At 37.7% G+C, this 23,985-nt stretch overlaps 4 protein-coding genes, 1 long non-coding RNA gene, 2 other non-coding genes and 1 pseudogene across 10 annotated transcripts; 3 read left to right on the top strand and 5 right to left on the bottom strand.

The window, feature by feature from the left end:
• Positions 1–1,191: 1,191 nt before the first annotated feature.
• On the bottom strand, positions 1,192–2,232 carry LOC103332047 (hevamine-A-like). The gene has a single exon (XM_008234737.3). The coding sequence runs from the start codon at positions 2,189–2,191 to the stop codon at positions 1,295–1,297; it is 897 nt and encodes a 298-aa protein (XP_008232959.2). The 5' UTR covers positions 2,192–2,232; the 3' UTR covers positions 1,192–1,294.
• Positions 2,233–4,435: 2,203 nt separating this feature from the next.
• On the top strand, positions 4,436–6,756 carry LOC103332049 (delta(8)-fatty-acid desaturase 1 pseudogene; annotated as a pseudogene). 2 transcript variants are annotated; one of them, XR_016126911.1, is made up of 2 exons: positions 4,436–4,903; positions 5,203–6,756. The product of XR_016126911.1 is annotated as a delta(8)-fatty-acid desaturase 1 pseudogene, transcript variant X1 (transcript). The 2 variants fall into 2 exon arrangements; XR_016126912.1 differs by having other exon boundaries at positions 4,876–5,007.
• A 1,029-nt stretch (positions 6,757–7,785) lies between these two features.
• Positions 7,786–7,869, bottom strand: TRNAL-CAA (transfer RNA leucine (anticodon CAA)). The gene has a single exon. It is a non-coding gene; the product is annotated as a tRNA-Leu (tRNA).
• Positions 7,870–7,962: 93 nt separating this feature from the next.
• On the top strand, positions 7,963–10,590 carry LOC103332050 (U11/U12 small nuclear ribonucleoprotein). Its single transcript, XM_008234740.3, has 8 exons — positions 7,963–8,206; positions 8,304–8,631; positions 8,736–8,819; positions 8,910–8,975; positions 9,093–9,165; positions 9,425–9,813; positions 9,977–10,017; positions 10,349–10,590. Exons 1-8 carry the CDS (start codon positions 8,052–8,054, stop codon positions 10,425–10,427), a joined length of 1,215 nt encoding a protein of 404 aa, XP_008232962.2. The 5' UTR covers positions 7,963–8,051; the 3' UTR covers positions 10,428–10,590.
• Positions 10,591–11,498: 908 nt separating this feature from the next.
• LOC148917339 (small nucleolar RNA snoR145) lies at positions 11,499–11,646 on the bottom strand. Its single transcript, XR_016127581.1, has one exon. It is a non-coding gene; the product is annotated as a small nucleolar RNA snoR145 (small nucleolar RNA).
• Positions 11,647–13,056: 1,410 nt separating this feature from the next.
• GC4 (golgin Putative 4) lies at positions 13,057–20,885 on the top strand. Of its 2 annotated transcripts, none has more exons than XM_089052085.1 (16): positions 13,057–13,585; positions 14,560–14,658; positions 14,834–14,962; positions 15,409–15,564; positions 15,906–16,032; positions 16,128–16,192; positions 16,548–16,715; positions 16,815–16,925; positions 17,185–17,331; positions 18,256–18,552; positions 18,673–18,738; positions 19,050–19,252; positions 19,518–19,572; positions 19,776–19,958; positions 20,276–20,641; positions 20,747–20,885. In XM_089052085.1, exons 1-15 carry the CDS (start codon positions 13,364–13,366, stop codon positions 20,606–20,608), a joined length of 2,361 nt encoding a protein of 786 aa, XP_088908211.1. In that variant the 5' UTR covers positions 13,057–13,363; the 3' UTR covers positions 20,609–20,641; positions 20,747–20,885. The 2 variants fall into 2 exon arrangements, with proteins under 2 accessions (XP_088908211.1, XP_088908212.1); XM_089052086.1 differs by lacking the exon at positions 20,747–20,885 and adding an exon at positions 13,768–13,827 and having other exon boundaries at positions 13,495–13,585; positions 20,276–20,703.
• Positions 20,886–21,255: 370 nt separating this feature from the next.
• LOC148917338 (uncharacterized) lies at positions 21,256–21,542 on the bottom strand. Its single transcript, XR_016126913.1, has 2 exons — positions 21,427–21,542; positions 21,256–21,294 (listed from the first exon to the last, which is right to left on the bottom strand). It is a non-coding gene; the product is annotated as an uncharacterized LOC148917338 (long non-coding RNA).
• Positions 21,543–21,719: 177 nt separating this feature from the next.
• On the bottom strand, positions 21,720–23,821 carry LOC103332051 (reticulon-like protein B6). The gene is made up of 5 exons (XM_008234741.2): positions 23,506–23,821; positions 22,800–22,980; positions 22,536–22,677; positions 22,246–22,315; positions 21,720–22,153 (listed from the first exon to the last, which is right to left on the bottom strand). The coding sequence occupies exons 1-5, from the start codon at positions 23,720–23,722 to the stop codon at positions 21,990–21,992; spliced, it is 774 nt and encodes a 257-aa protein (XP_008232963.1). The 5' UTR covers positions 23,723–23,821; the 3' UTR covers positions 21,720–21,989.
• Positions 23,822–23,985: the final 164 nt, after the last annotated feature.

The following is a 23,985-nucleotide window of genomic DNA, read 5'->3' as shown; positions in this document are numbered from 1 at the left end:
ACGGCAAGGTTGCCTATTTCCCAGGGGCAAATTAGTAATTAGAACTAAACCTCTCTTCCAAAGAAAGATTCCAAGTTCAATTTCCTTTTCTTAATGTTTTACATTAATTTAAAAAGATATTTAGTTACATATCAATTTTTAGCATTAATGATGAAAATAAATTCTAAATCATTTAATTTTCATAAACAAATGTAAAAAAGCTCAAAAAATGACGACTGTCCCTATTAAATTTAATTTTGATTATTAAATTACTTTGATGTCCTATTTAGCGTTTTGAGTTTTATTATAAGGTTTTAGGGTTAAATTTGTTTTAAGAAATCGATAACAATTTTGTAATTTATAAAAAATTAAAGTCTCTTTGTTATGTTGTAAATGAGCTTTATATGTGTTTTTAAAATCCATTTTATATAGAGTTTTTTATAATTTGGACTCATATATTGGGTATAATAGTAAATCTCCTTAATTTAAAAAAAGAAAAAGGGAAAAGTTGGTTGTATTGTACTAGATTTTATTCATTGTAGGCCACAATTTATGCAGGCCATCTTTCGCTTTCATGCTCTTTCGTTTTGCCTTCCATGGTAGAAGATGACCTTAGTGGAGAAATTTCCACCTGATCTGACTGAAGGACAAACCAACAATATTACTTGGTTTCGTGATTGTGCTCAAATGATTGACAAAATGTCGCTTTCCAGTGCTCTATTTTGTATCAAAGCTTCGACACAACTACGTAAATTTTGGTTCATCTTGATAAAAAAAAAACTTGTAAAAACAGCTTCGAATGGTTTGGATGTCAAATTTACTCCCCTTTTGAATTATGCTCAATACCAAGAAATTACAAATAGGGATAACCATTTGATTATTTCTTGGTTGTATGTACAAGATTTAGTAAACATATGAATCTCTTTGTATTGGCAACCACCAACCTTTTCAAAAGTCAATAATAATTATTATGGCATGATATCATATATGTAAGATTTCAACATTCCTGGACTTTGGAAAGCTTTTCCAGTGTATATCAATGACTGTAATTTGGACTTCTATATATGGACTCTAGTGTTTTTTTTTATACAAACTATAATGGGGAGACGGAATTGAAGTCCGGGTCTTGGGTGTAGAAGTAAATGCTCTCAACCACTCGAGTTATAAGCCTCTTGCAAAGTTTAGTTGAGAAAATTAAGAAAATAAGCATCAAGAACACACAATGTTTCTTTATGTATTTATGCATAATACTGATATATGTAAGAATTACACAAACATCACAACAACTAAAATTGTCTTTGATTCAGAATTTAATTTAGACACTGCTCTTGATGGAAGAGCTATATTTAGTTTGATCATCATAATACTTGGACCACAGCATGACCCCTCCATACTTGGGAGAACCTTTAATTGCTGGAAGCACTTTAGAAGTGAGATCAGCCACAGGAATGAAGCCACTTCCAGCAGCTGCAGGGGCAGCTGGTAGTCCTAGGAATATCTTGGTAGCTGGAATATCTGAAACCCACTGCTTCCATGCATTTTCAAGGTTGCTAAGATCCCCAGAGGAGTATTGGCAAGGTGGGTTGTTGTAGAATTGGACCCAAACATTGTCAAAAAGGCCTGTCTTGAGGGCACCCCCAACCCAAGCATCTGGAAAAGGGCACTGAGGGGCTGCAGTTAAATAAACTTTCTTACCTTGTTTACTATATGCAGAGAGGTACCTTGCAAGGTCATCCCAATGTAGGTTTGTTCCTCCTTCAATGTCGAAATCAATTCCATCCAAAACAGCGTCACCAAGCGGGCGAGATGAAGAGCTTCCCCCCAAGAAATTGTTCCATAAGTAAGTAGCAACTTGCCTAGCATCCTCTTTAGATGTGAGGTAGTAGCTCCCTGCTCCTCCTCCAATTGAAAGAATGACCTTGACCCCTTTTGCTTGGCAAGATTTAATGTCAGAGCTCAAGCCAGTGCAGCCATTAGTGTAGGGATCACAGTGTCCAGCTAGGTTGATCATGGGGGTCTGGCCATTGCCAAAGGTTGGAAGAAAAGCTAGGTTTACAAATTCATAGTTGCCTGTAGCACAAGTTTCCTCCAAGGTACCTTCATTCCCATTTTGACCCCAGTAGATGGCAATGCCTGCGGCATCAGCTCCAAATTGTACTGCTAGGCTTACTGAAATGAGAAATGCTACGGAAATTACTAACTTTGGTGCCATTATACACTCGAATAATGTATGCTTAGCTAGTAGCTGTAATATTTTTCTTGTTACTGCTTGCTTGTAGTATTTTGATAAACAGATCTTTTTATAGGAGAAAATTATCCCCATTCTGATGGCAACACCCTGTACTTTTGTGGAAGAGTGCGTGGCTGCGAAGTCACTTTGTTTCTCACCTGAATTCCTTTGTATCAAATTATCAATGGTTGTGGATTAACGCACATGGCATACTAGACCACATCCTCACATATTTGAGACATCTTATGTAGCTTTTTCACACTTCCATTTTATCCATTTGAACTCCTCTTTTTTATTTTTATGCTTTGAAAATTATGCAAACAAAAAGATTATTAAAACATAAAAACAATAAGAGTGCAAACGGACAAAATAAGAGCATGAAAATTACTATCGTACTCTTTTTTTCCGTTCTCTTTTATATGTCTAATTGTAGATAGTGTAAAATGACGGAGGATTAACGCAAAGAACTACTTAATTAGGCAAAATTAAAATGGGATTTCCACATCCTCTAAAATATTGAGTACACATTATTAGGTCCCATGTAGTTTTCACCAATATTTTTTTGTCTCTACTTTTTTGTGCACAGCGATTCTGTAAATTATAGTGAAAATTACCATACCAAACTGAGTTGCAGATCACAATCTGCAAATTATCACAAATTACCACAAGAAAATAGAAAGGGAAATTGACTTTACATGATTAACTGGGGCTGTATTTGAACTCTCAGTCCTGTAACAATTCACAGTTTCTACAAAACAAGTCCAATGTTATATGAATCTCTCCTCTTCTTTTTTTCCAGTGTTTCTTTTACACAGGAATGGGTTCTGATTTCTACATGCTTTGAATGCATATTTTTGGCTATGTGACAAATAGCTCACGACATGCATTGAGGTTGTGTTGTGCCTTAACAGTTCATTCGTCTTATGTCGTCATATTTTATTTAAACCCCCTCTTTTATTTATTTATTTAATATGATGGTGTTAGCTTGACACAAATGGCATATAGAGAGCAAAGAATCCATTAGTATAATGATTTCAAGTAATTGTTCATCTAAGTAAAGTTCTAAATTTCAAATCATAGCATTCACCTAGTATGAATTATATATTATTGTTCCTCTCAATAAAAGAAGATCGTACGAAAAAAGCAGGACAAGTTCAGCCCCATAATTGACATTTGCCATGTGCGGTTGTCCATCACTGGCCATTATAACACTTTTAATAATCATGAATAATCATTTAATATTGATAATAATAAATAAATAAACAATTAAATTTCTACATATTGATGCTTCCCCACTACCCAAGCACTCAGTTTGGTAATAAAATAGCAATGATGACCCACAAACAGCACAGGGGCATGTGATTCCATCCAAGGCCAGATAAGCAAATTTCTCAAATTTGAATATCCAATAAAATGCCAAACCCTAATATCAAATTACCAATGATTCTTGAATCTCCATGGCTTTATTTCAAACAGATGTGTAATTAGCTTTTCTGAGGTTGGCATTTCTCTAAGTTCTATTTATAATTTTTTATTTTAAAGAAGTCCAAATTTAAAATGAAAATATAGACTCTGTCCCACACTCAAATAATAAAATCACCAAATACTGATCAACGAGCCTCTTCCCAAAGAAAAATACACTCTAGCCTAACATTTAACAAAGAGATCCTATGTTAAGATACTTGTTCTCCATGTCTTCAAGTGAGATATTACACTTCATATTAGTACCCAACCCCATGCATGGGAGACAAGTGTAATGTAAGAATTAAACAAACATTAGAATTTAAAATAGTTTAACAGGCCTCTATTGGCATTTCCTCTAACTTCTTGCACCATACTAATGATTTGATTTGAAATAAAAAAGAGTGTAATTAAGGGAAATATTCTTTTGAAATTTGTGGTTCAATTTCACAATATGTAATACAAGTTTTTATTTCACAAGCCAACAAGTCATGAAAGTCATGCAACTCGAATATGAGCCTAATCATGGGACCAGGCTCAAGCCACTAGAGTCAAGCACGTTACCTTAGTTATTGGACATAAAATTAAATTCTACTTACGACTAAATTTACCAAACTTTAAATCAATTTTTTAGAGTTCAAAGCTTCGCCATTAAGTTTTTCTTGAAAAAAATAAAATTAAAACCTAACACATCTGCCATCACATCCATGTCATTTTCATCTTAGGGGCCTCTTGCACAAGTCCTCAAGTCTTAATGTACAATTCTTTGATGTAACTTAGCAAGTCGAGAAATGCAAAAGCATATAAGTTCCACTTTACATATTATTCTCAACTCGAGAAGTCGCACATAACTCTTCAGTTCCTGAGCCGGCCCGACGGTCGTATAACGCGCTCAACTTCCCCCGTTATTTTACCTCTGTTGACCGGTCAACGATACCAGCTGTGGCGAAAATATAACTTGCACATAGCGCGTCGTTGTATACGAGGCCGATTCTAATCCGTTGCTCTCTCTCTCAGTGGGTTTCTTTGGATATACTAACGTTACCGCTCTAACGCAGAAGCAGAAGCTCAAAAATATCCTGGGGGCGGTTTTGAAAAGTCTGAAAACCAAAGCTGGGGCAGTTGAGGAAATTTGGAAAGTGGTCTAAACCCGTTCAAAATTTAGTCTTATTGATTGGAAGTCAGGAAGATATTTTGCTGGGAGCGTGTGAGTTGACTGACTATTGAAGAAAGGTTCAATCTTTCACCTTATTTTTTGTCTATATTTCTTCTTCATTTGCCTTGTAACTGCAGTATTTTGTTCTAACTATTTGTTTGCGTTTGAATCTAGAAGAAAGGTTCAATCTTTCACCTTCATTTGTCTGTATTTTCTTCTTTATTTGGCCTTAAACTGCAAAGTTTTGCTCTATTTTGCTCTAATTGTTTGTTTACGAGTGCATATCAAACCGAGATCCAAAAGGGTTGTCTTGGTTTGATTTGTTTATGTTGGCCGATCTATCTGTGGATCTTATTGTTGAATTGCCATTTTATAGGGTTTGAGCCATAATGGAGGGTGAGAGGAAGTACATTACTGTTGAGCAGCTGAAGCTGCACAAGCAGCCTGGGGACTTGTGGATCTCCATCAAGGGTAAGGTTTACAATGTCTCTGATTGGGCCAAAGATCACCCAGGTGGGGAAGCCGTTCTCTTCAATATGGCTGGCCAAGATGTCACTGATGGATTCATAGCATACCATCCTGCCTCCGCATGGCAGTACCTGGGAAAATTCTTTACTGGGTATTATCTAAAAGATTTCCAGATCTCAGAGGTGTCCAAGGACTATAGGAAACTTGCTTCAGAGTTTAACCAATTGGGTTTGTTTGAAAACAAAGGGCATGGGGCTCTTTACTCTGTGATAAGTCTTGTGGTAATGCTTTCCCTTGTTGTCTATGGTGTATTGAAGTCTGAGAGTGTGTTGGTCCATTTGGGTTGTGGTTTGTTGTTGGGGGTCCTCTGGGTTCAGGCTGCCTATATGGGTCATGACTCTGGCCATTACCAGGTCATGTCGAGCCGGACCTACAACAAAATGGCTCAGTTTGTGGCTGGAAATTGCCTTACTGGGATCAGTATTGCTTGGTGGAAATGGACTCACAATGCCCACCATATTGCCTGCAACAGCCTTGATTATGATCCTGATCTTCAACACATGCCAGTCTTTGCAGTGTCCACAAAATTCTTTCATTCAATAACATCAGTCTTTTATGGAAGAGAGCTAACCTTTGATCCTGTGGCTAGATTTTTAGTCAGCCACCAGCATTTTACATATTATCCTATCATGATTGTTGGAAGGGTTAACTTGTTTATACAGACCTTCTTGTTATTGTTCTCGAAGAGAAGCATCCCAGATAGAGGTTTGAACATATTGGGAATCCTTGTTTTCTGGATTTGGTTTCCTCTCCTTGTTTCATGTCTGCCCAATTGGAGCGAGAGGGTGATGTTTGTGCTTGCCAGCTTTGCAGTGACAGCACTTCAGCACATTCAGTTCACTTTGAACCATTTCACCGGAGATACTTATCTTGGACCACCAACTGGGAATGATTGGTTTGAGAAGCAGACAGCTGGTACTGTGGATATTTCTTGCTCAAGTTGGATGGACTGGTTCTATGGTGGGCTACAGTTTCAGCTTGAGCACCATTTGTTCCCCCGACTACCCCGTTCCCAGCTTAGGAAGATTTCTCCTACCGTGAAGGACCTATGCAAGAAGCACAATTTGCCTTACAAGAGTTTGTCCTTCTGGGATGCCAATGTAACCACTATTAGGCTTCTAAGGTCTGCTGCCCGGAAGGCTTGGGACATGGATCTTCCAATCCCGAAGAACTTGGCCTGGGAAGCTGTTAATACCCATGGCTGAGATTTGTTGACGCTCATCAAGATATTGCCCCCACATTACCTTTATCTGTTTATAAGTTGGGGCATCTAGGATGGAGATAAATTTTTCAGCAGGTCTTTCAATTGCTATTTGATATTTTTTTGGCACTCCCTTGGACGGTATTTGATTTATATATGTTTCCCTCTGTTTAGACCTCAATAACATACTGATTTAATTTTTGTTGATGTGCATTATCAAGTTGGATACCAATACAAATTTTGGAGATGGATATCTGTCTATTGGTTTTGTAGTTCTTTTGTGTATTCTAAACCAATTCGGTAACCTTTTAATTTCAGTAATTTCCTGAGCATTCCTTTTCATCCACCAGTGCATATGATACGAAGCCTACTCTCAATCAGTTTCCTCCAAGGAATAAATCTTAAGTTCGAATTCTCCTTCTCCCAAATGTCCTGATTGATTAAGAAAGAAAATTTTGACGTTGCCTGATTTTTGTTCATTTTATTGGCTACAATTAAAGAAACCATCTTTGCTTTCATGCTCTATGGTGTTGTGTTGGAGAACTGGTCTTTCTGACTGAAGAAAAAACAGTTTATGTTACATCTAGTTTCCTGCTTATGCTGCAGCTACTTGGACATGCCAATTTCCTTCACCCCCATCTTCATGATCAACACAACCATCTATCAACTAACCATTAGGGGTTCCTGTTACATTTCTGTGTTTAATTCAGAGATCCAAACTTCCATTAACTAACAATTGGAAAGGAGGCAATCCTTGCATGATGTTAAAGGGAGGAGCTGCAGTAATAAGCGTAACCTTCAACACATTATCTAAGCAGTGAACAAAACAACACCAGATAGCTATTATCAACAAATCCTTTTAAATAGATCAACTGTACATCATGACTCACAAATCTCATCACACCCGGATCATCGTCGTATCGTATCATTCCAGTTATGTTCTATGCTTTCTCTTATTTTTTGAGAGGGGAAGACTCCTGCTTTAAAGTTATAAGTCATTCCCAATGTAGATCTATTGGGGATATGATTCATGAACAGTTTACATAATTTAAATTCATATTTGCATCTCAAATTGACTTTTAAAGGGACAATAGGACTTCCAACAACAACAACAACACAAAAAGAGACAACACCAGCAAGCGTTTCAAGCCTTTGAAGGTTGGCCCTATCGAAAGTATGAAAACAGAAGGATAAAAGTAGTAATGTGTCATAAAAAAGAAGAAGTAATAATGTCAGAAGTGGGATTTGAACCCACGCCCTCTTTCGAGGACCAGAACTTGAGTCTGGCGCCTTAGACCACTCGGCCATCCTGACCTTGTTGGTAACTAATCACTGTGTATTATATATAAACATAAAAAAAAAGACTTAATTTTAGATCGTACTAGCCTGCGGCGCGAACAGGTAAAACCTTCTCTCTCGTTCGTTGGGGATTGTTTTCGTAATCAGTCCCTTTTTTCTCCCTCTTAGGGTTTCTTTCTCAGCAAATTTTGGTAGCCATGAATCCAATTCCATACCAACCTGCAGCACCCCCACCTCCGTGGCCTCCAATGGTGCCGCCCAACCCTCCAATGACGAGCACTTTCTGGGAAACCTCAAATGTTCGTGAGCGGCTCAAGAACTTGCAAGACACTCTTCGTCTAGCAAAAGCAATGTACGAGTTTGAGCGTTTGATCATTCTAAATTCAAATTGATTAGGAGCTTTCTGGAACTTATTTTAACTTTTGAATTGCGATTTTGTGAATTCGTAGGCAGAAAGAGCTTGAGATGGTGAGGTTGATCAAAGATGGTAAACGAGCTGAGGATGATGATGGAGCTTCAGTCAGTGAGTTTTCTGAATTTTTGAAAGAGAGGAGGATCAATTTGGAGTCCCAAGTGTCCCTTTCAGTGGAAGCTGCAAATGCTTTAATGGCTAAACTACGAGTTGAGCTTGCTCCATTTAGAGCGATCACTCATGAAATGTGTCCATGGGAGGAAAAATCTGCGGCACTTCGATTATCGAATAAAATACGTAAGTGCAAGAGAAATAAACGATGGAGAAAAGCAAAGAGGAAGCGCATTGCAGAAATGAGTGCAAAGGTGGATTGGTTTGTTCCCTTTCCCTCCTCATTTCCAATTGGGATGCAGAAAGTGCTTAATTGGTTTAATTTGCTTACATTTTTTATTGCTTTGGTGATGCACAGGAGCGCGAAAGATTCGAAGAAGCTGATCGAGAAGCTGATGAGTGGAGAGCCAGGGAAATTGCCAAGGATATTGCTAAACGCAAGGTATTGAGATGTCTCTCTTAAGCTGCATATGTTTCAGTCATTCTTGGCTTCTGTTTATTAGTAATGGAGGTATGGCATGTCGGTTTTCAGATGGAGGACATGGGAAAAATTGCAAAGCTTAAAGCAAAAGAAGAGAGAAAGAGACTAGAATCTGAGGTGAGAATCATAAGCAACTCAAATGCTCTTGTTTTGTAATAAATTAGTAATGTTGCTCAGCTGCTCTTAAAAAAAATTAGAAAACGTGTTGCGCTGACAATTGATTCCATATTTCAGCTTGAGACGGTATTGATTGTAGAGAAATTGCAAGAGTTGCGTTCCATCAGGATTGAAAAATTGAAGAAACAAGGTTTGCTGTCTTTTTGGTTTTTTCTTTTCTTTTGGATGGCTATCTTGTATGTCTTGTGAAGTGTAAGTAGATAGTTTAGCAATCAAGTTCTTTTATCATGCACCATCATCTTAGGGTGCCTGTTTGACACTATATTTAGAGTGAAATTTTGTGTATATATATCCGAATACAACCAAATATATTACACACAAGCATGCATTATCGTCATCATCTTCCAACTGTGTTTGTCTAACTTATGGCTGTTTGCATATTTATGCAGGTCATTTTCTCCCTGAGGAGGATGATAAATTTCTTGAAAGAGTACGGGCCGCAGCGGAGGAAGAGGAACAACAAGTAATCATGGCAGCTGACATGGATGCTGCTAAGGATGCCATAGCAACTGTTGAGCAATCTAGGAAAACAACCGAGAATTTCAGACCTGACTCCAAAGATCAAAGCAGCGATAGAGGCGAGAGTAGGGAAAGTAAAGACCAGACAACTCCAATCACTAATGCAGTGCCCTCTAGTGCAGTCACTAACAAGGAGCCTGGGAAACAAGTTTCACAGGGAGAGGGTTATAGCGGAGCTTATGATGCTGTGGCGAACTTACCCATTGAATTTTATCACTACTATCATGGTAGCAACACTGATATGGGCACCCTTATTGAGGTAACTTGAAGTGCAAAATACCCCTAGTTATGTAGATTGCCTATTCAAGGGCCATTGATTATTTTTATCAACATGAGAAAAGTCTAATTAACTGATCACATTTGCACACTATCATCTCTTTTATTCTGGTCTTTGATTATAATGAGGACTGTACTGGATGCAGGTGAGAAGAACATGGGATGCCTATATAAGACCGGGAGGAAGGTGAGTGAATTATTTCCTGCTACTTTATCATGACGCGCCATTTAATTAGCCTTTGGCAACTTTTTTCTCTTAATTTGCAAATGGAAAAGACAATAATAAAAAAATAGGGGAGGAAAGGATAATTGTGATAATGAACTCAAGTGCACTTCTGAGAGTTGTTGAGATGTTCGCTTACAAATAGTGCCTGGCCTTCACACTTAAGTTGTGAATCTACTACTGCAGCATACATCACCAGCGCCATTATTAGTGTCTTAATCACTGTTTATCCCCAATACGCTTTGATTTTAAATAAATGATTTGTAAGCTTATAATTTTGTTAAATTTGGTGCAGCCGCATACCGGGACACTGGGTTCAACCCCCACCTCCAGCGGATGATATATGGGCATCCTACCTGGTGCAGTCTAAATGACTCCGCTGCTGTAGCTTGAATCAGTCAGTGCCGATGGCAGATTTTGCAGAAAAAGATGGACTTGGGATTTAGGTTATTTTTCTTGTAGAAATGATTTTTTCCAATTTTGTAATGCAGATGATGATGATATAGCTTAATGATAAAAACATGTCAATTTTCTTTACGAGTCAGAGTAATTTATGAGCAATTGTCTCTTATTTTTCTCGTTGAGCCTAATTTGTCCATCTTCTCAATTAGGAAACTCTTTCTTTCAACCGTGTAAACACGTTCTGCCGATAGTGCAGTATAGCCGTGCGGCTATACTATTAAAATATTAATAGATTATACCAGTATAGACGACCGGCTATACTCTTATAGCCAATCGGCTGTCCTTTAGCGATTTAAATGGTATCGCCGCGCGGCTATACTATTTAATATATTCGAATACTATGGCTGTACTTTAGAGATTTAAATAATATAGCGGTCCTATTTAATATACTCGAATATTTAAGTATTATAGCCGGCCGGCTATACGTTAGAAATTTAAATCGTATAGCCGCGCGGCTGTATTATTTAATATATTAGAATATTTAAGTAGTATAGCCGACGGCTATACATAAGAGATTTAAATAGTATAGCCGTTCGGCTATACTCTTTAATATTTTTGAATATTTAAATAGTATAGCCGGACGGCTGTACTTTAGAGATGTATATAGCCGTCCGAACGTATAGCCGAACGGCTATACTCTAGATATTTAAATAGTATAGCCGAACGGCGGTACTATTTAATATATTAGAATATTACGGCTATACTCTTTGATATTTTCTAATATTTAAATAGTAGAGCCGTTCGGCTGTATTTTAGAGAGTTAAATAGTATAGCCGCTCGGCTATACTATTAGGGCTTCTTGGGATGTATTCTTTTTCAATTATGGGCATCGATGGTTATTTTCTTTCTTCGTTTAAAAATAAGCATATCAAAGTTTGTCCAAATGCTGCTTTGAAGTGCCTCCTTACAAAATACCAAGCTCGTCAAAAATAACATCATCCCAAAAAACAATGCGCATTCATCTATTTTTTATTTTTTAAAAGAGAAATGTAGCCAAGGGTTCAAGACGCACAGAAGTGAAAGAGAAATCTGGGCGTCGTACGATTTGGCGTGACTTTGCGAAGGTTTAATTGATAATGTTAGAGAGGCCTCATTTCTGAGTAGCTTGCCCCTCCGCTGGGACCTTCGCATCAATTTTCAATTTCAACTCAAATTTATATATAATCAATGTATGAAAAAATCGATCGGAAAATCAAACCGAACCCCAAAATACAAGCATGCGATTCGGCGATCGGATTTCAGAACAATATTCGAAGGCAAACTTGGCCGAAAGCGCACCGTTTTTACGCGCTCCCTCCATAGGTCCCTCGGTTGGTTAGAGAAGATTTAACAGCAAAAAAATAAAAAAATAAAGAAAATAGTGAGATGATGATGCTCAGTGAATACGAACCATATAGGCTATTCATTTTGCAACAGCAATCGATGAGTTTTTCTCATCTGAATTATTTTCTTCATCGCATCCCCATTGTTTTCAGATAGGATACACAATACTAATCGAATAAAACGACAATAAACGAGAGGGTGAGGAGGAGGCATTAGATGAGAGAATTGCAAACCCTAGAGCGCGGCGAACTTTGGATTTCCTGGGCGTACCGGCTCTTCATATAGGGGAAGGATTGGACTTCTAATGCATCCGGGCCGTCCAATGATTATTATTTGTTTAATTTTATAGGAGCCGTCCAATGATTATGCCTTCTTTCGAAATTTTATTTTCTTATAATACATTTTTGGAAAATAACCCAAACTCACTCTTCCTTTCGATTATTTTTTAAAAAACAAATTACAGTGCATATGTGGTTGGGTTAGACCGTCAGGGCAGTGAGCCTGCCCTATTGCATCCGAGTTTGAACCCCCTCATTTTCAATTGACGTAGATTTAGATTATAACTTGTATTTATAAAATTTGTATTTTCATCATTTGTCCTTTAGGATTTTTCAATATCAAAATTAACCCCGCATCTCCATCTAGCCTCGCCTCTCTACAAATCCAAGTATAATTCAACGCCCGTTTCTATAATTTAGCAACAAAAAGAAGTTTTGGACCTATTCACAAAGTTCTATTTTCGCTCATGTCAATTTTTAATGTTTATGATCAAATTGAATTGACAAAAGGCTTGTAACTCAAGTAGTTAAAAGTATTTATCTTTGCATCCAAAGTCTTAAATTCGATTAACTCAAGTGATGCACATCAATTTATCAGGTATGCCAATTCCATTGAAATTATTCTTGTTAGCTAGAGTACTGGACGAAGTATGATGTTGAAGAATCAGCGGAAAAGATGTCGGTGGAGTGAAATGCCACTCGGACACAGAGCTAGCTGGTTACTCGTGCATTTGGGATTTATGCCACACAAGCTCCCCAAAGCTTCCCATCATAGAAAAAAATATCATCATTGGGCTGCAAAGGTGTGCTTGCTAGCCCCAGATAGCAGGCCCAAAAGAAACAAGACCGTGGATAACCCCCTTAAGTTTCATTTCATGTCCTCTCACTTTCGTTCGCAAGCAAGATAATCATATAATTATAAACCACTATCCCTGTGGAATGGTGGGAAAATTGTAGTGCCTGATTGGTGCGGTGACTTGCCAATATCAACATTTCGTAAGTTACATTAACGTGTCCTCTAACCATAAAAACAAATTTAATTCCAATTGATTTTATTTCCACCTCTTCGGTCCCCCTCCTCTCCTAGATCTGCCGAATTTCATTTTCAATTCCCAGTCCAATCCAAGTTCTCTTCTCAATCCGAGAAAAAGCACCTCCGATTTTCCCTAATTTTAGCGCCCAATTTCTCCAGTTCAAGCGCACGCGCATTCATACGCTTAAATATTTGCTGCGAGGGTTTTTGAACGATGTGGAGCACGATTGCCAACCTGAAGGAGAACCTCAATAAGATGGCGCAGGATGTGCACGACGAAGACGACGAAGACGAGGAGTTCGAGATCTACGCCTCCCTCAATGGAGCCCAAGCTTCTTCCATCTCTGATCGGAGGAACTCCCACAGCTTCGCGCATTCCAAGTCCCCCTCGCGCTCTCCGATCCCTAATGGCATCGATTCCTTTATTAATCCCGAGGTTTGGCATTGTTTTTATCTGGACTTGGCTGTTTCGGTAATTGGGTTTTGATTTTTGTTTGGATTGGAGAGTTGGGACTGTGTTGTTTAGGCATTTTGGATTGTGTAGCTCTAAATGCTTCGATTTTGATGAGTTTGGATTTTGAATTGTGTGTTTTGCTGAGAGTTTGGTTATTATCTTAGTGAAGTATTGAATCATTCGGCATCTGCGTGTGGCATACAAATTCAAACTTCGAAATGGAGGTAGATTTGCAAATTGTGGTTTATTTTCGTTTTGAAGCCCGAGTTTCCACTTAATTTTCGGTTAGGTTGAGAGCAGTAGAACTTTCATGGGAGCATGTATGGTAATTAGTAAGCTGGTTGGTTAGTTCCCGTTAGCAAGTGTTGTTAATTAAGAAATTATATATTCATTTTCTAAACTGACAACCGAAGTGCATTGTGTGTAAATGCACAGATTAGGTTCCTGTCTGTTGCACCCATAGTATGACAACTAGTTTGAGTCAAATAAGCCTTGATCCAGGCCTTGAAGCAGAATCGTGGATACAAAGTGTGGTTGCCAACATTTTATGTAACTTTTGTGGCGACATTACTTCTAGGAGGTCTATGATATTTATTGATTTGGCATGGCTTCTGTGCATCAAGTATAAGATCTAAAACATCATTTTCCCAAGTCAGGCCAGATAGTTTGTGACAAGTAAGATGCACATGATTTTAGTATTCTGTTTAAGACACAAGTACAGCACTAAATGTATCTTTACTGGAGTCTGACTTCATGTTGAAAAATCTATGTGTAAAGAGAACGTTGAGTTGTTAGAGGAGTCATTCCCTTTATTTGATTATCATCTTCATTGGTCTCCGGCCATATCGTCTTCCCGGCCCCCCTCCCTTGTCTTTTGCAGCTGCTATTTGATTTGTTTTTATAAGAGGGAGTATTTTATGATACTGTGCTGTGCATTTTATTTTCTATTATTTTAGATCGAACAATACAAAGCGGAAATTAAGAGGCTGCAGGAATCTGAGGCAGAAATTAAAGCATTATCAGTAAACTATGCCGCATTGTTAAAGGAAAAGGAGGTACCTGATGAATTCCAATGGAAATTATATTATGGATTTCATCCTTTTTGTTTATCTTGTTTGATGGAGGTATCTGTAATTGGATTTGTGTGCCTTACATCCAGTATGGAGTGGCATCTTGATAGTATATATCACAACATGTCATTTGACAAATTGGAACCTTCACATTTGACAGGATCAAATTTCCAGATTGAGTAAAGAAAATGGCTCCTTAAAACAGAATCTGGACTCAACTACTGCATCTCTGAATGCGTCTAGAAATGAAAATCACAAAGCAGCGGCAAATGGCATCAACGTGCTCAAGGTAGTTGTTCATCTTAAATCATAAACTTCTTGATGACATATATATTATCATATGTACAAAGAAGAGCCATTCTATAAGAAGAGCCATTCTATAAGAAAAGTATATCTCTACCATCTCGCTACTAGTTTTTTTTAAAAATTCGGTCCAGGATGTTAGTTGTCTGGACACCCTATGAGAAGGGGTATTAATAAGGTAGTACCGTAGTGGACTTGAGAGGTGCATATTTTTAACTGCGAATAGCGGAGATTCAGATCCTTAACTTCCTTAAAGGAGTGCGACATACATAAATTTTCCTTGAATTGCTTTCATATCATTTGTTCTTTTAGTATGTGTCGATTTTACAATACTGAGTTATCAGAATCGTTTTCTCTTATCTTTCTTGTTGTCAGTGAAGTATAAGGCTTGAGCTATGGTAATTGGCTAAGTTAACTTGTAATTATATTCAGGGTAGTGGTAGTCAGTCACCCAACCGACAGCAGAAATTGACAAGTCAAACAAAAACTGGCTATTCTGGACACCAGAAACAGAATGGTGGTTTCTATATGCAGGATGGGATAAGCAATGGGGTTGCACAGCTTTCAGATATGCAGGGGAATGAAAGGGTAATGCACCTTGTATTCTGTTCTATTTTGAATAGCTGAATGTTTGGATTGACTTTTCTTTTGGGAAGGTTAAGAATGATTTTTTATGAACTATATTGATATTTGTGTTTTCCTTGCCTACATTGTATTTTAGGTTTGATCTAGATATCTCCTTTTTCCAATAGTGTTTTCGCTATAATCTATTTTCAGAAACAAAATTCATTTTGGCTATAATAGTTATCCAAATCAGGTTTTGGCTACAGTTGTAATTCAATTTTATTTTTCTTTCTGGTTTTCTGTATGCTCTTTTTTATTCTTAAATGATGAAAGAACTTGACAACAGATGTATAAATGCCTTCTAGGAGCTTGCAGATTTACTAGAAGAGAAAAATAGGTCCCAGACAGCAGTGCTAGCTGAGATGAAACAATTGCGGATGGAACTTGAAAAAGAACGCAATCAGTCAGGAAATGTACATCGAAAATTACAAGGTACACTGCTGGGCTGCGAAAATTCAGAAGTGGGCCTACAATTATCATATTGAATATTTATCTAATTTCTTTATTCAATCTGTATTTGGTCGCAGAGCAACAGAAATTGAATGAAGCTATCCAGGAAGAGCTTAAATTTCTGAAGTCGGATAAAGAGAAAGTGAGTTTCAAATTTTGATACAGACGTTGAGAATTATTGATATAGATGCATATTTTGTTGAATGATTGCCTTTCTTTCTGTTTATTGTATGATTACCCTTAGTTCTTGAGTGCTCAGATGTTTTGCATATTTAACTGTGTCAATTTTGTATGTGCCTATGGATGTTAATGTGGCTCTCTTTCCTGGCATCACTACCATATTAATTTGGAAATGTATAAATTTTTTTATTATCTTTACTTATGATTAGACATAAGCAGCTGGATATGGAGGCAGCTATGTATGTACACATATGTTTCTCGTTTTGGTTCTCTGACCTCTGCCTTTTGGTACGGCATGCTCATCTTTCTCTTGGCAGACCTCCATCGAGATAAGCAAAATAAGCAACGTGTTGAAGGAGAAAATGTCTGAGATAAATCGATTGCAAATGGAGTTGAATAGACGGGAGGATGAAAATGCAGATGATGTTGTGGGTAGTTTGAAAAGATTAATCACAACCCTGGAGAAGGAAAATAGTAGTCTTAAGGTTGATAATTTCATGTTTTAATACTGTTTGATGAAAATTTGTGTTTCTAGTTATTGTCCCCTTATAAAATCCACTCTAACATTTATTCATTGTATATAGATAGAGAAGAATGAACTTGAAGTTGCTTTGAAAGCGAGCAGGACTGCAACTGAAAGAAATTCCTCAGATGCTTCCGAATCTTTGAATAAGCACCCAACTCGTTTAAATGAGGTAATACGTGTGCAGTTTGAGGATTTTTGGGGAACACAATACTTGCTTTTTCATGCAATTTGGATGGAATCCTTCCTAGCTAATCCCTCTCCCTTTGATTGTTTCGAGTGGCTTGGGAGGTAGGGGTGGGGGAAGTGCGTGTGTGTCTGCCTTTACTGTACTAGTCATGTTTTCGCACGCTGGACATAACGCGGTGGTTGATATTATGATACCCAGTTCTTCTACTTAAATTAGTATTTTTTTTTAAAATTCTGTGCAGCCGGTAGATTCTTCAGAAAGTTTTCCTGGAAAGGAAGAAATGGAGAAATCGTTACAAAAGTTTGATAAAGATTTGAAGGAAATGCGGCTTGAAAGGGACAAAGCCTTGCAAGAGTTGTCACGCCTTAAACAGCATTTGTTAGAAAAGGTTATATGTCTTGAAAATATCCATTATTTGCATTGTCGTGCATGACATTTTACATTCAAAATTTGAGTGGCATCAAACTTTTCACGTTTTAAACTTTCCATTTGAATCTGATGTTGATGTTATTAGACTGAGGATATTGTTCAGTGGATTATCCTTTCTATTGCACACTCATTATTTAAATTGTAGAGGACAATGTATTTTTCCTAGTCCACATGATAGTAGCTGTGGACTGGTTAGTAAACAATTGTACTGCTTTGAACTGCCTTAGCAGAAAATTGAATTACTGCATTCTGCTAGACATGAATTTTGACACTCATTATCTTAGTTCCAAAGGTTTCTTCTGCAAATATTATATATCCACTGTTTTGATCTTGTCTACTCTGTTAGCTGTTTTTTGGGTGATTTGGTTGTGGAGGAATAATAGAATTTTCAGAATTATAGTGGGAATGAGAGAACTCTTTGGATAGGCTTTGGGCATCCTTGGGGATTTAGTGTCCTCTGCAACTAGTGCCTGTTTGTTAAGTGTAATTTTACGAAATTGGGGATGAGGTACATAATTTCACAATAAGATAACATAGTTGTTTGATTTTGTATTGATGATCTTTGTTTCAGGTTTAAAGTTGTAACTCTTGTTCATAGAGTCTTTGTACTTATTTTATTATTTTATTCTTCATAAATGTTGTCTTTCATTTTCATTACTTTGTGAGTATACTTCTGTGTGTAAGTTTGGTTTTATGTACTGTGTACAGATAATTTTGGTAGTTTGGATACTGAACTCTTTATTTTGTTTGTATTATTTATGAGTACCGTTTTATATCGCACGGGAAACATTCTTGGTGGCTTTGTCATCCTGTATATACCAAGTGAAAATGTCATGGAAAATTATTGACGAGGATTTTTTCTTTTGGCTTATACTTCGTGCAGGAATCTGAAGAGTCTGAAAAAATGGATGAAGACAGCAAAGTCATTGAGGAACTTCGGGAAAGTAACGAATATCGAAGAGCTCAAATATTACATTTGGAGAAAGCTCTAAAGCAGGCGATTGCAAAACAGGATGAAGTGAAGATGATCAACAATAACGAATTTCAGAAATCAAAGGAACTTATTGATGATCTGAATAAAAGACTTGAAAGCTGTATGAACACAATAGATGCCAAAAATGTTGAACTTTTGAATCTTCAAACTGCTCTTGGTCAATACTATGCTGAAATTGAAGCTAAGGTAATGAAATTCAAATTTTGTTGTCTGCCTATATGGGAAGGCACGTGGAATGTTTTGTGTTGAATTATGAGTCCTCAGAATTTTTATTTATTTCTTAGGCAAGTTTCATTTTCTGTATAGGAACATTTGGAAGGAGATTTGGCACGGGCAAGGGAAGAGTCGGCTAAACTTTCTCAGCTCTTGAAAGTATGTTCTCTTCTTTTTCTTTTGCATTGTCAGAATACGATTCTGTTATATTATGCAATTTTTAATCTGCTTGTGGTGTTATATAATATTACCTGCAGTGCATTTATTACACTGGTGCCCCATAATTGTGATCATGCAAATCATGTTCCTTCCTTTGTTAGTTGAGGGGAGAGATAGCAAGAACAAGAAGATAATTACTTATTATATAAAGTTGCATCACTTAATGAATTTAAGATCTGTATGTTCTGATGGTCTTCTCTAGTACTAACACACAAAATAATCGGAGTCTAAATGTTCTATGATTTTACCAGGATGCTGATCATCAGGCAGAAGCATCAAAGAGGGAAAAGGAAGAAATCTTGTCCAAGCTTTCTCAAGCTGATAAGATAGTAGTAGACTGGAAAAACCGAGTAAACAAACTGGAGGAAGACAATGCAAAGTTACGGCGAGCTGTTGAACAGAGCATGACCAGGCTTAATAGGATGTCAATAGATTCAGATTATCTTGTTGACAGGTTGGTCTGTTTTTACTTTTCTGGTGGCCTTCTATTGGGTTTTAGGTATATGGAGTATTGACATTGCCTTCAAAATTCAGTTATGGGTTATGGCTTTGTGTCTGGAGTGTTTGGCAGCTCTCTTCTTTTGTTTTAGAGAAGTGCTGTATCTACCTTGTGGGAGAGAATTCTTGGTTGAATTTATTTACAATATTTTATTAATAATAATGCTGTTTTATTGAAGGAGTGCATTGCAATGTTAATGATGATTGGTTTTTTGTCACAGACGCATTGTGATCAAGTTACTGGTGACCTACTTTCAGAGAAATTACAGTAAAGAGGTATGAAATTTTTTCATGATACTAGACTAGCTTCATGATGGGGCTACTGATGCAAGAATTTGTCATGTTTGCTTTATGCAAGAACTTATTAGTTCTGGCTTGTCAAGTCCCACCCCTATCCAGCCTCGTGCATTACTGATCCATGACAATTGGTTTAGTTTTTAATATGGCCAGGCTCATGCAGTTTTTCTGTTGCTGTCCAGGTACTGGATCTTATGGCTCGCATGCTGGGATTCTCTGATGAAGACAAGCAGAGAATAGGCGTCTCTCAAGGTGCAGGTAAAGGTGTTGTTCGTGGAGTTTTTGGTCTGCCTGGCCGCCTCGTTGGTGGCATTTTGAGCGGCGGTTCAGCTGGAGCATCTGCAAATGCGGCATCTGAGAACCATGTACCTTTCTTTTCTCCTTTCAATTAAAAGATTATTTGGTGGTATACTTTGATTTCCAACTTGTGTTTTTTCACCTCGCATTGGGGATTTTAATTTGTTCCGTATTTGCTGTACTTTAATTTGGTGGTTTTTGTCGATGTGTCGTTCTACATTAGCTCCTGCATGCTTCTATTTGTTAAAACATGATTTGTTTTTCCTCTTAATTTCCAACCAATAAGCAGCCCTGAAAAGTGTTCCGAATGCCTTTTCTTTATCAATGTGTTAGGTCCGCACTTAATGGAATTGCATCCATTAACTTTGTTCTCTGCTATGTTCAGTCCTTTGCAGATCTGTGGGTTGATTTTCTGCTCAAAGAAACTGAAGAAAGGGAGAGAAGGGAGTCTGCAGACAATTCCGGCAGATCTCAAGAAGATTCACACAAGACTCCAACCTCTGCGCAAGCCATTCCGATGGAACCTGACCATAGGACTTCCACCGGTGGTACTGAGTCTGGTTTCTCAAGACTCAACTTATCGCCAATCCAAAATACAAGCCCCTTACCTTTCCGCAGTAACTTTCGGTCGGAGCATTCTGATTCGGAATTCTCAACAGTCCCTCTCACATCGGCGGAAAGCAATCCTTATGCCTCAAGACTCCTTCCAAGATACTGAAGAAGATTCGTTGTATGTTGTAATTAATCAAAGGTATAGATCATTGTTTGATTTTGTAGACCCGCAATCTTGTTCAATCAATTCTTTCACTCAAATGACTTCGTGCATAGTTGTCTGATAATTTAATTTACAAGCCAGTTAAACAAGTGGGAAGTTGTAAAGCGAATGTGAGGCGTGGATGCCCAGCATAATTGCAACAATGGGAAAATTTGTGAAATCGATGGAACAGTGAGAAAGATTTGCTCAGAACTATCTGTATTCTTCAGCCCAACTTGAATCTCCTGTGTCTTCCTTCATGGTCCCTCTGAGCCTCTGAGAATTTCGGTACCGGCTGAAATCTTTGTTTCGACGTTATTCAACCATATACATATAGTGAGAAAATATGGGCTCACAATGTACAATCCATTCGAAGTTTTTTTTTTTTTTTTTTTTGGTAACAAGGAGGGCTGAAGCCCTACACAAACACTAAACAGCAACATATTTAAGGGTAGAAAACCCTACACAAATCATTAAACATTAATTGTCTCACAGCAGCAGGGGTAGAGTCCCAAATATGGAGACACAAAGTCTCAGAGATCCCAATAAAAGCAGGCATATTAGCAGCAGAGTTACGTTCCCTGAAGGCATGTTGAATGTGACTCCCGAACTAACCCTAACCAATACAATTCTGTTTGATCGGATTGAACCTATACACCAACATTCGGGTCATTTTTAAGGTCAAACCAAACAAATTCAACAAATTTGAGTTGGAAGAGGATCGCATTACAAAATCTAAAATCCTATCAACATTGAATTATAATCAGAATGAGAGGATGAACCTAGAGCAGACGTTACATGATACTCAACAAAGAATAACATTTCCATTGCCAGAAACATGTCAAGCTCACATGCTCATGCCACATTTCAAAGTGCCTAACTTGACGTCCAAAAATCTAAACCAAATGCAAACAGATAATCAATTCATATAAGGAATATACTTGAAACACTTGCAATATATCAAAGCATGCCACAGCCACCTGATTTAATTTAGGTTTGTTTGGGACACAATGCGAAACTTACATATAACTTAAGCACAAAAATATCATGCTCGCAACCAAATGGAGAAGCATCATGAAATAACATACACCATAATTGTTCATATAAGCGACAACCCATGTACAAGACAGCATTGGATAGCATAAAGTTGTCAAAATAAACGTATGGCTAATGTGCTGTTTAAAGGCTTCCCGTGATTACGTATAAGCACATCACAAACCTAATTCTGGAAACTAAGACCACATAAATAGTCATTTGAATAACAAAACCCAAACACTTGAACAGCATGGGAAGCTCAACTACAAAACCTAGAGCTTTTAAAGCACAACAAAACACTTCAGGCTTTCTAAGACCTCTTGTTTTTCAGCCCCTGCGGAATCTTACTGAGAACCTTGGCATCAAACACTGCATAGTGCTTTTTGAATTCAATAGTTGCCTTCTCTGCAAATGGGTCTATCTTGTCTTCATACTTCTCATAAATGACAGGCACCGTGTGCAGCAAAACAAAAGCTGTTTTACAAAATGAGGATTATTAAAATCAGCACAATAATAAATCAAACAACAAATTTGTGCACACAACACAAGTTTTCCGTAGTCCTTACATATGTAAAACAAGGTCAAGAAATTGCACCAAGTCCCTACAATTGAAAGAACCCACAAGCCAGCAATAACCTGAAATCGACACTACATTATCAGAGCAAACTTAAAAAATTAAGTTTATGCATAAGAATTATAGCATAGCAACAAGTTCCAAAAACTAGTAATCCTGATGAGACAATAAACTAAGCACATTAAGCTAGTTAAACTTAAAACCCATTAAATAACCAATCTAGTCACCATACACTGATTGAAAAGCTTATCAAAAAGAGTTATAGAGATCAATTCTACATACGATCAGGAATTTCTTCAATTCTCTGCCAGATGCAATATCATGAAGGACCGCAAAAGCCCAGTTGATTTGAAGCCTCAGCTCAGAAGCAACCTGCAGGAATGGTTCCTCAGGAAGATGAACTTCTGGGATGCGAGGTGGAGTCCTACAAAAGCAAATTTATTAACTTAGAAGGCAAAGATCGAAACAGAACCATAAATTATATTAAGATCCTATGCAAGCACCCCGAAGATGAAACCATGAATTTGGAAAAACCCAGTCTCTTACTTGTGGATAAAAGAATGGGCATTGGACCAGAGGAACAAGACCGCTAGGGTACCAATCAAAATGTGGCCAACAAGAGTAAGCAGGTGGTACTCAAGCAATTCAAAAAGGACCCAGACTGCAGTGGCTCCACCAAGAACACCAGCTGAAACCTTCTTATTTCTCCACAAGAACACATCAGCAGCTGCAACATTTCAGAAATATCAAAATCTGAAGTCTGAACTCTAATGTGATAACTAAAGATAGAGCATCCGAGTTACCAAACGGCATCGAAGATCCAAATATCAAAGTAAATGAAGTGATTTAACAGATCAACTAAGAAGATCGGAACCATTGCAAAAGAAAATATATAAGAAGAAAAAGGAACTTAGTAACTCAATATTTCTACTCGAAAAACACAAACGTTCGCATCTTCCTGCCCATATATTTTTTTTTCTACAGTTTCCTAGCATCCGAACACAACAATAGAAGAAATAAGAAATCAAACCCACAAACAAAGCATAAAAGCATCTAACCAAGAAAAATAATCACGATCTCAGATCAACCTACAGCCTACACAACCACACACAAATCAAACTGGTTTACTCGTTTCACTTCTTTCAAAAGACAATGTTCAAATATATTTTTTACTTCTAAAATATATGATTCTTAGTTTCAAATAAAATAAAATAAATAAAAAACTTCATAGAGAGAGAATGGATGCCCGTACGCTTTCCTCCACCGAAAACATGGTGAACTGGTTTCTCCCTCCCGAAAATCCTGAAAACCTTGGGCTTCTCAGACTTGGGCGACTCCGGTTTCTCGTTATCCGAGTCAGATGACGACGAAGACGACGACTCGTGATCGTGGATCTTCTCGCTGATCTTCTCCATCAGTGACTTGTCGTGCTCCACCGTCGAACCGGCACTCTCCGACTGGTCAGCCATGATCTCCGTAACCCCAAAAACAAAATATAAATGAAAATGAAATCTCCCGAAACTTTCAGATGAGTGACCGAAATAATAACAGAGAGTAAAGTAGGGTTTTGGGGTTGGGATAAGAGCGAGCTATATAAGGTTGCGGGACACGAGACTAGATCTGGGCCGTTGATCTTGTTGATTTGCTCGAGCCTTGCGGTTCGGGTCCAGAGCCAGTTGGTCCGGGAAAATTTGAAATGGTAAAGTGACCGACTTGGGTTTGAAAGCTTGCG

Source organism: Prunus mume, linkage group LG5 (genome assembly GCF_029339155.1).
Source record: "Prunus mume cultivar Tortuosa linkage group LG5, ASM2933915v1, whole genome shotgun sequence".
In the NCBI taxonomy this organism is placed as follows: domain Eukaryota; kingdom Viridiplantae; phylum Streptophyta; class Magnoliopsida; order Rosales; family Rosaceae; genus Prunus; species Prunus mume.
This window is presented reverse-complemented; position numbering and strand designations above follow the sequence as displayed.

What these genes read in the sequence shown, in the direction of transcription:
- LOC103332051 (XM_008234741.2), bottom strand. Translation starts at nt 23,722, where the DNA reads ATGGCTGACCAGTCGGAGAGTGCCGGTTCGACGGTGGAGCACGACAAG. An exon ending in GCCCATTCTTTTATCCACAA is followed by an intron (nt 22,678 to 22,799) that starts GTAAGAGACTGG and finishes TTGCTTTTGTAG; the next exon opens with GACTCCACCTCGCATCCCAG. An exon ending in AATTGAAGAAATTCCTGATC is followed by an intron (nt 22,316 to 22,535) that starts GTATGTAGAATT and finishes TGTCGATTTCAG; the next exon opens with GTTATTGCTGGCTTGTGGGT.
- LOC103332047 (XM_008234737.3), bottom strand. Translation starts at nt 2,191, where the DNA reads ATGGCACCAAAGTTAGTAATTTCCGTAGCATTTCTCATTTCAGTAAGC.
- LOC103332050 (XM_008234740.3), top strand. Translation starts at nt 8,052, where the DNA reads ATGAATCCAATTCCATACCAACCTGCAGCACCCCCACCTCCGTGGCCT. An exon ending in GAAAGAGACTAGAATCTGAG is followed by an intron (nt 8,976 to 9,092) that starts GTGAGAATCATA and finishes TCCATATTTCAG; the next exon opens with CTTGAGACGGTATTGATTGT. An exon ending in TATATAAGACCGGGAGGAAG is followed by an intron (nt 10,018 to 10,348) that starts GTGAGTGAATTA and finishes AATTTGGTGCAG; the next exon opens with CCGCATACCGGGACACTGGG.
- GC4 (XM_089052085.1), top strand. Translation starts at nt 13,364, where the DNA reads ATGTGGAGCACGATTGCCAACCTGAAGGAGAACCTCAATAAGATGGCG. An exon ending in ATATGCAGGGGAATGAAAGG is followed by an intron (nt 15,565 to 15,905) that starts GTAATGCACCTT and finishes AATGCCTTCTAG; the next exon opens with GAGCTTGCAGATTTACTAGA. An exon ending in AACTTTCTCAGCTCTTGAAA is followed by an intron (nt 18,739 to 19,049) that starts GTATGTTCTCTT and finishes TGATTTTACCAG; the next exon opens with GATGCTGATCATCAGGCAGA.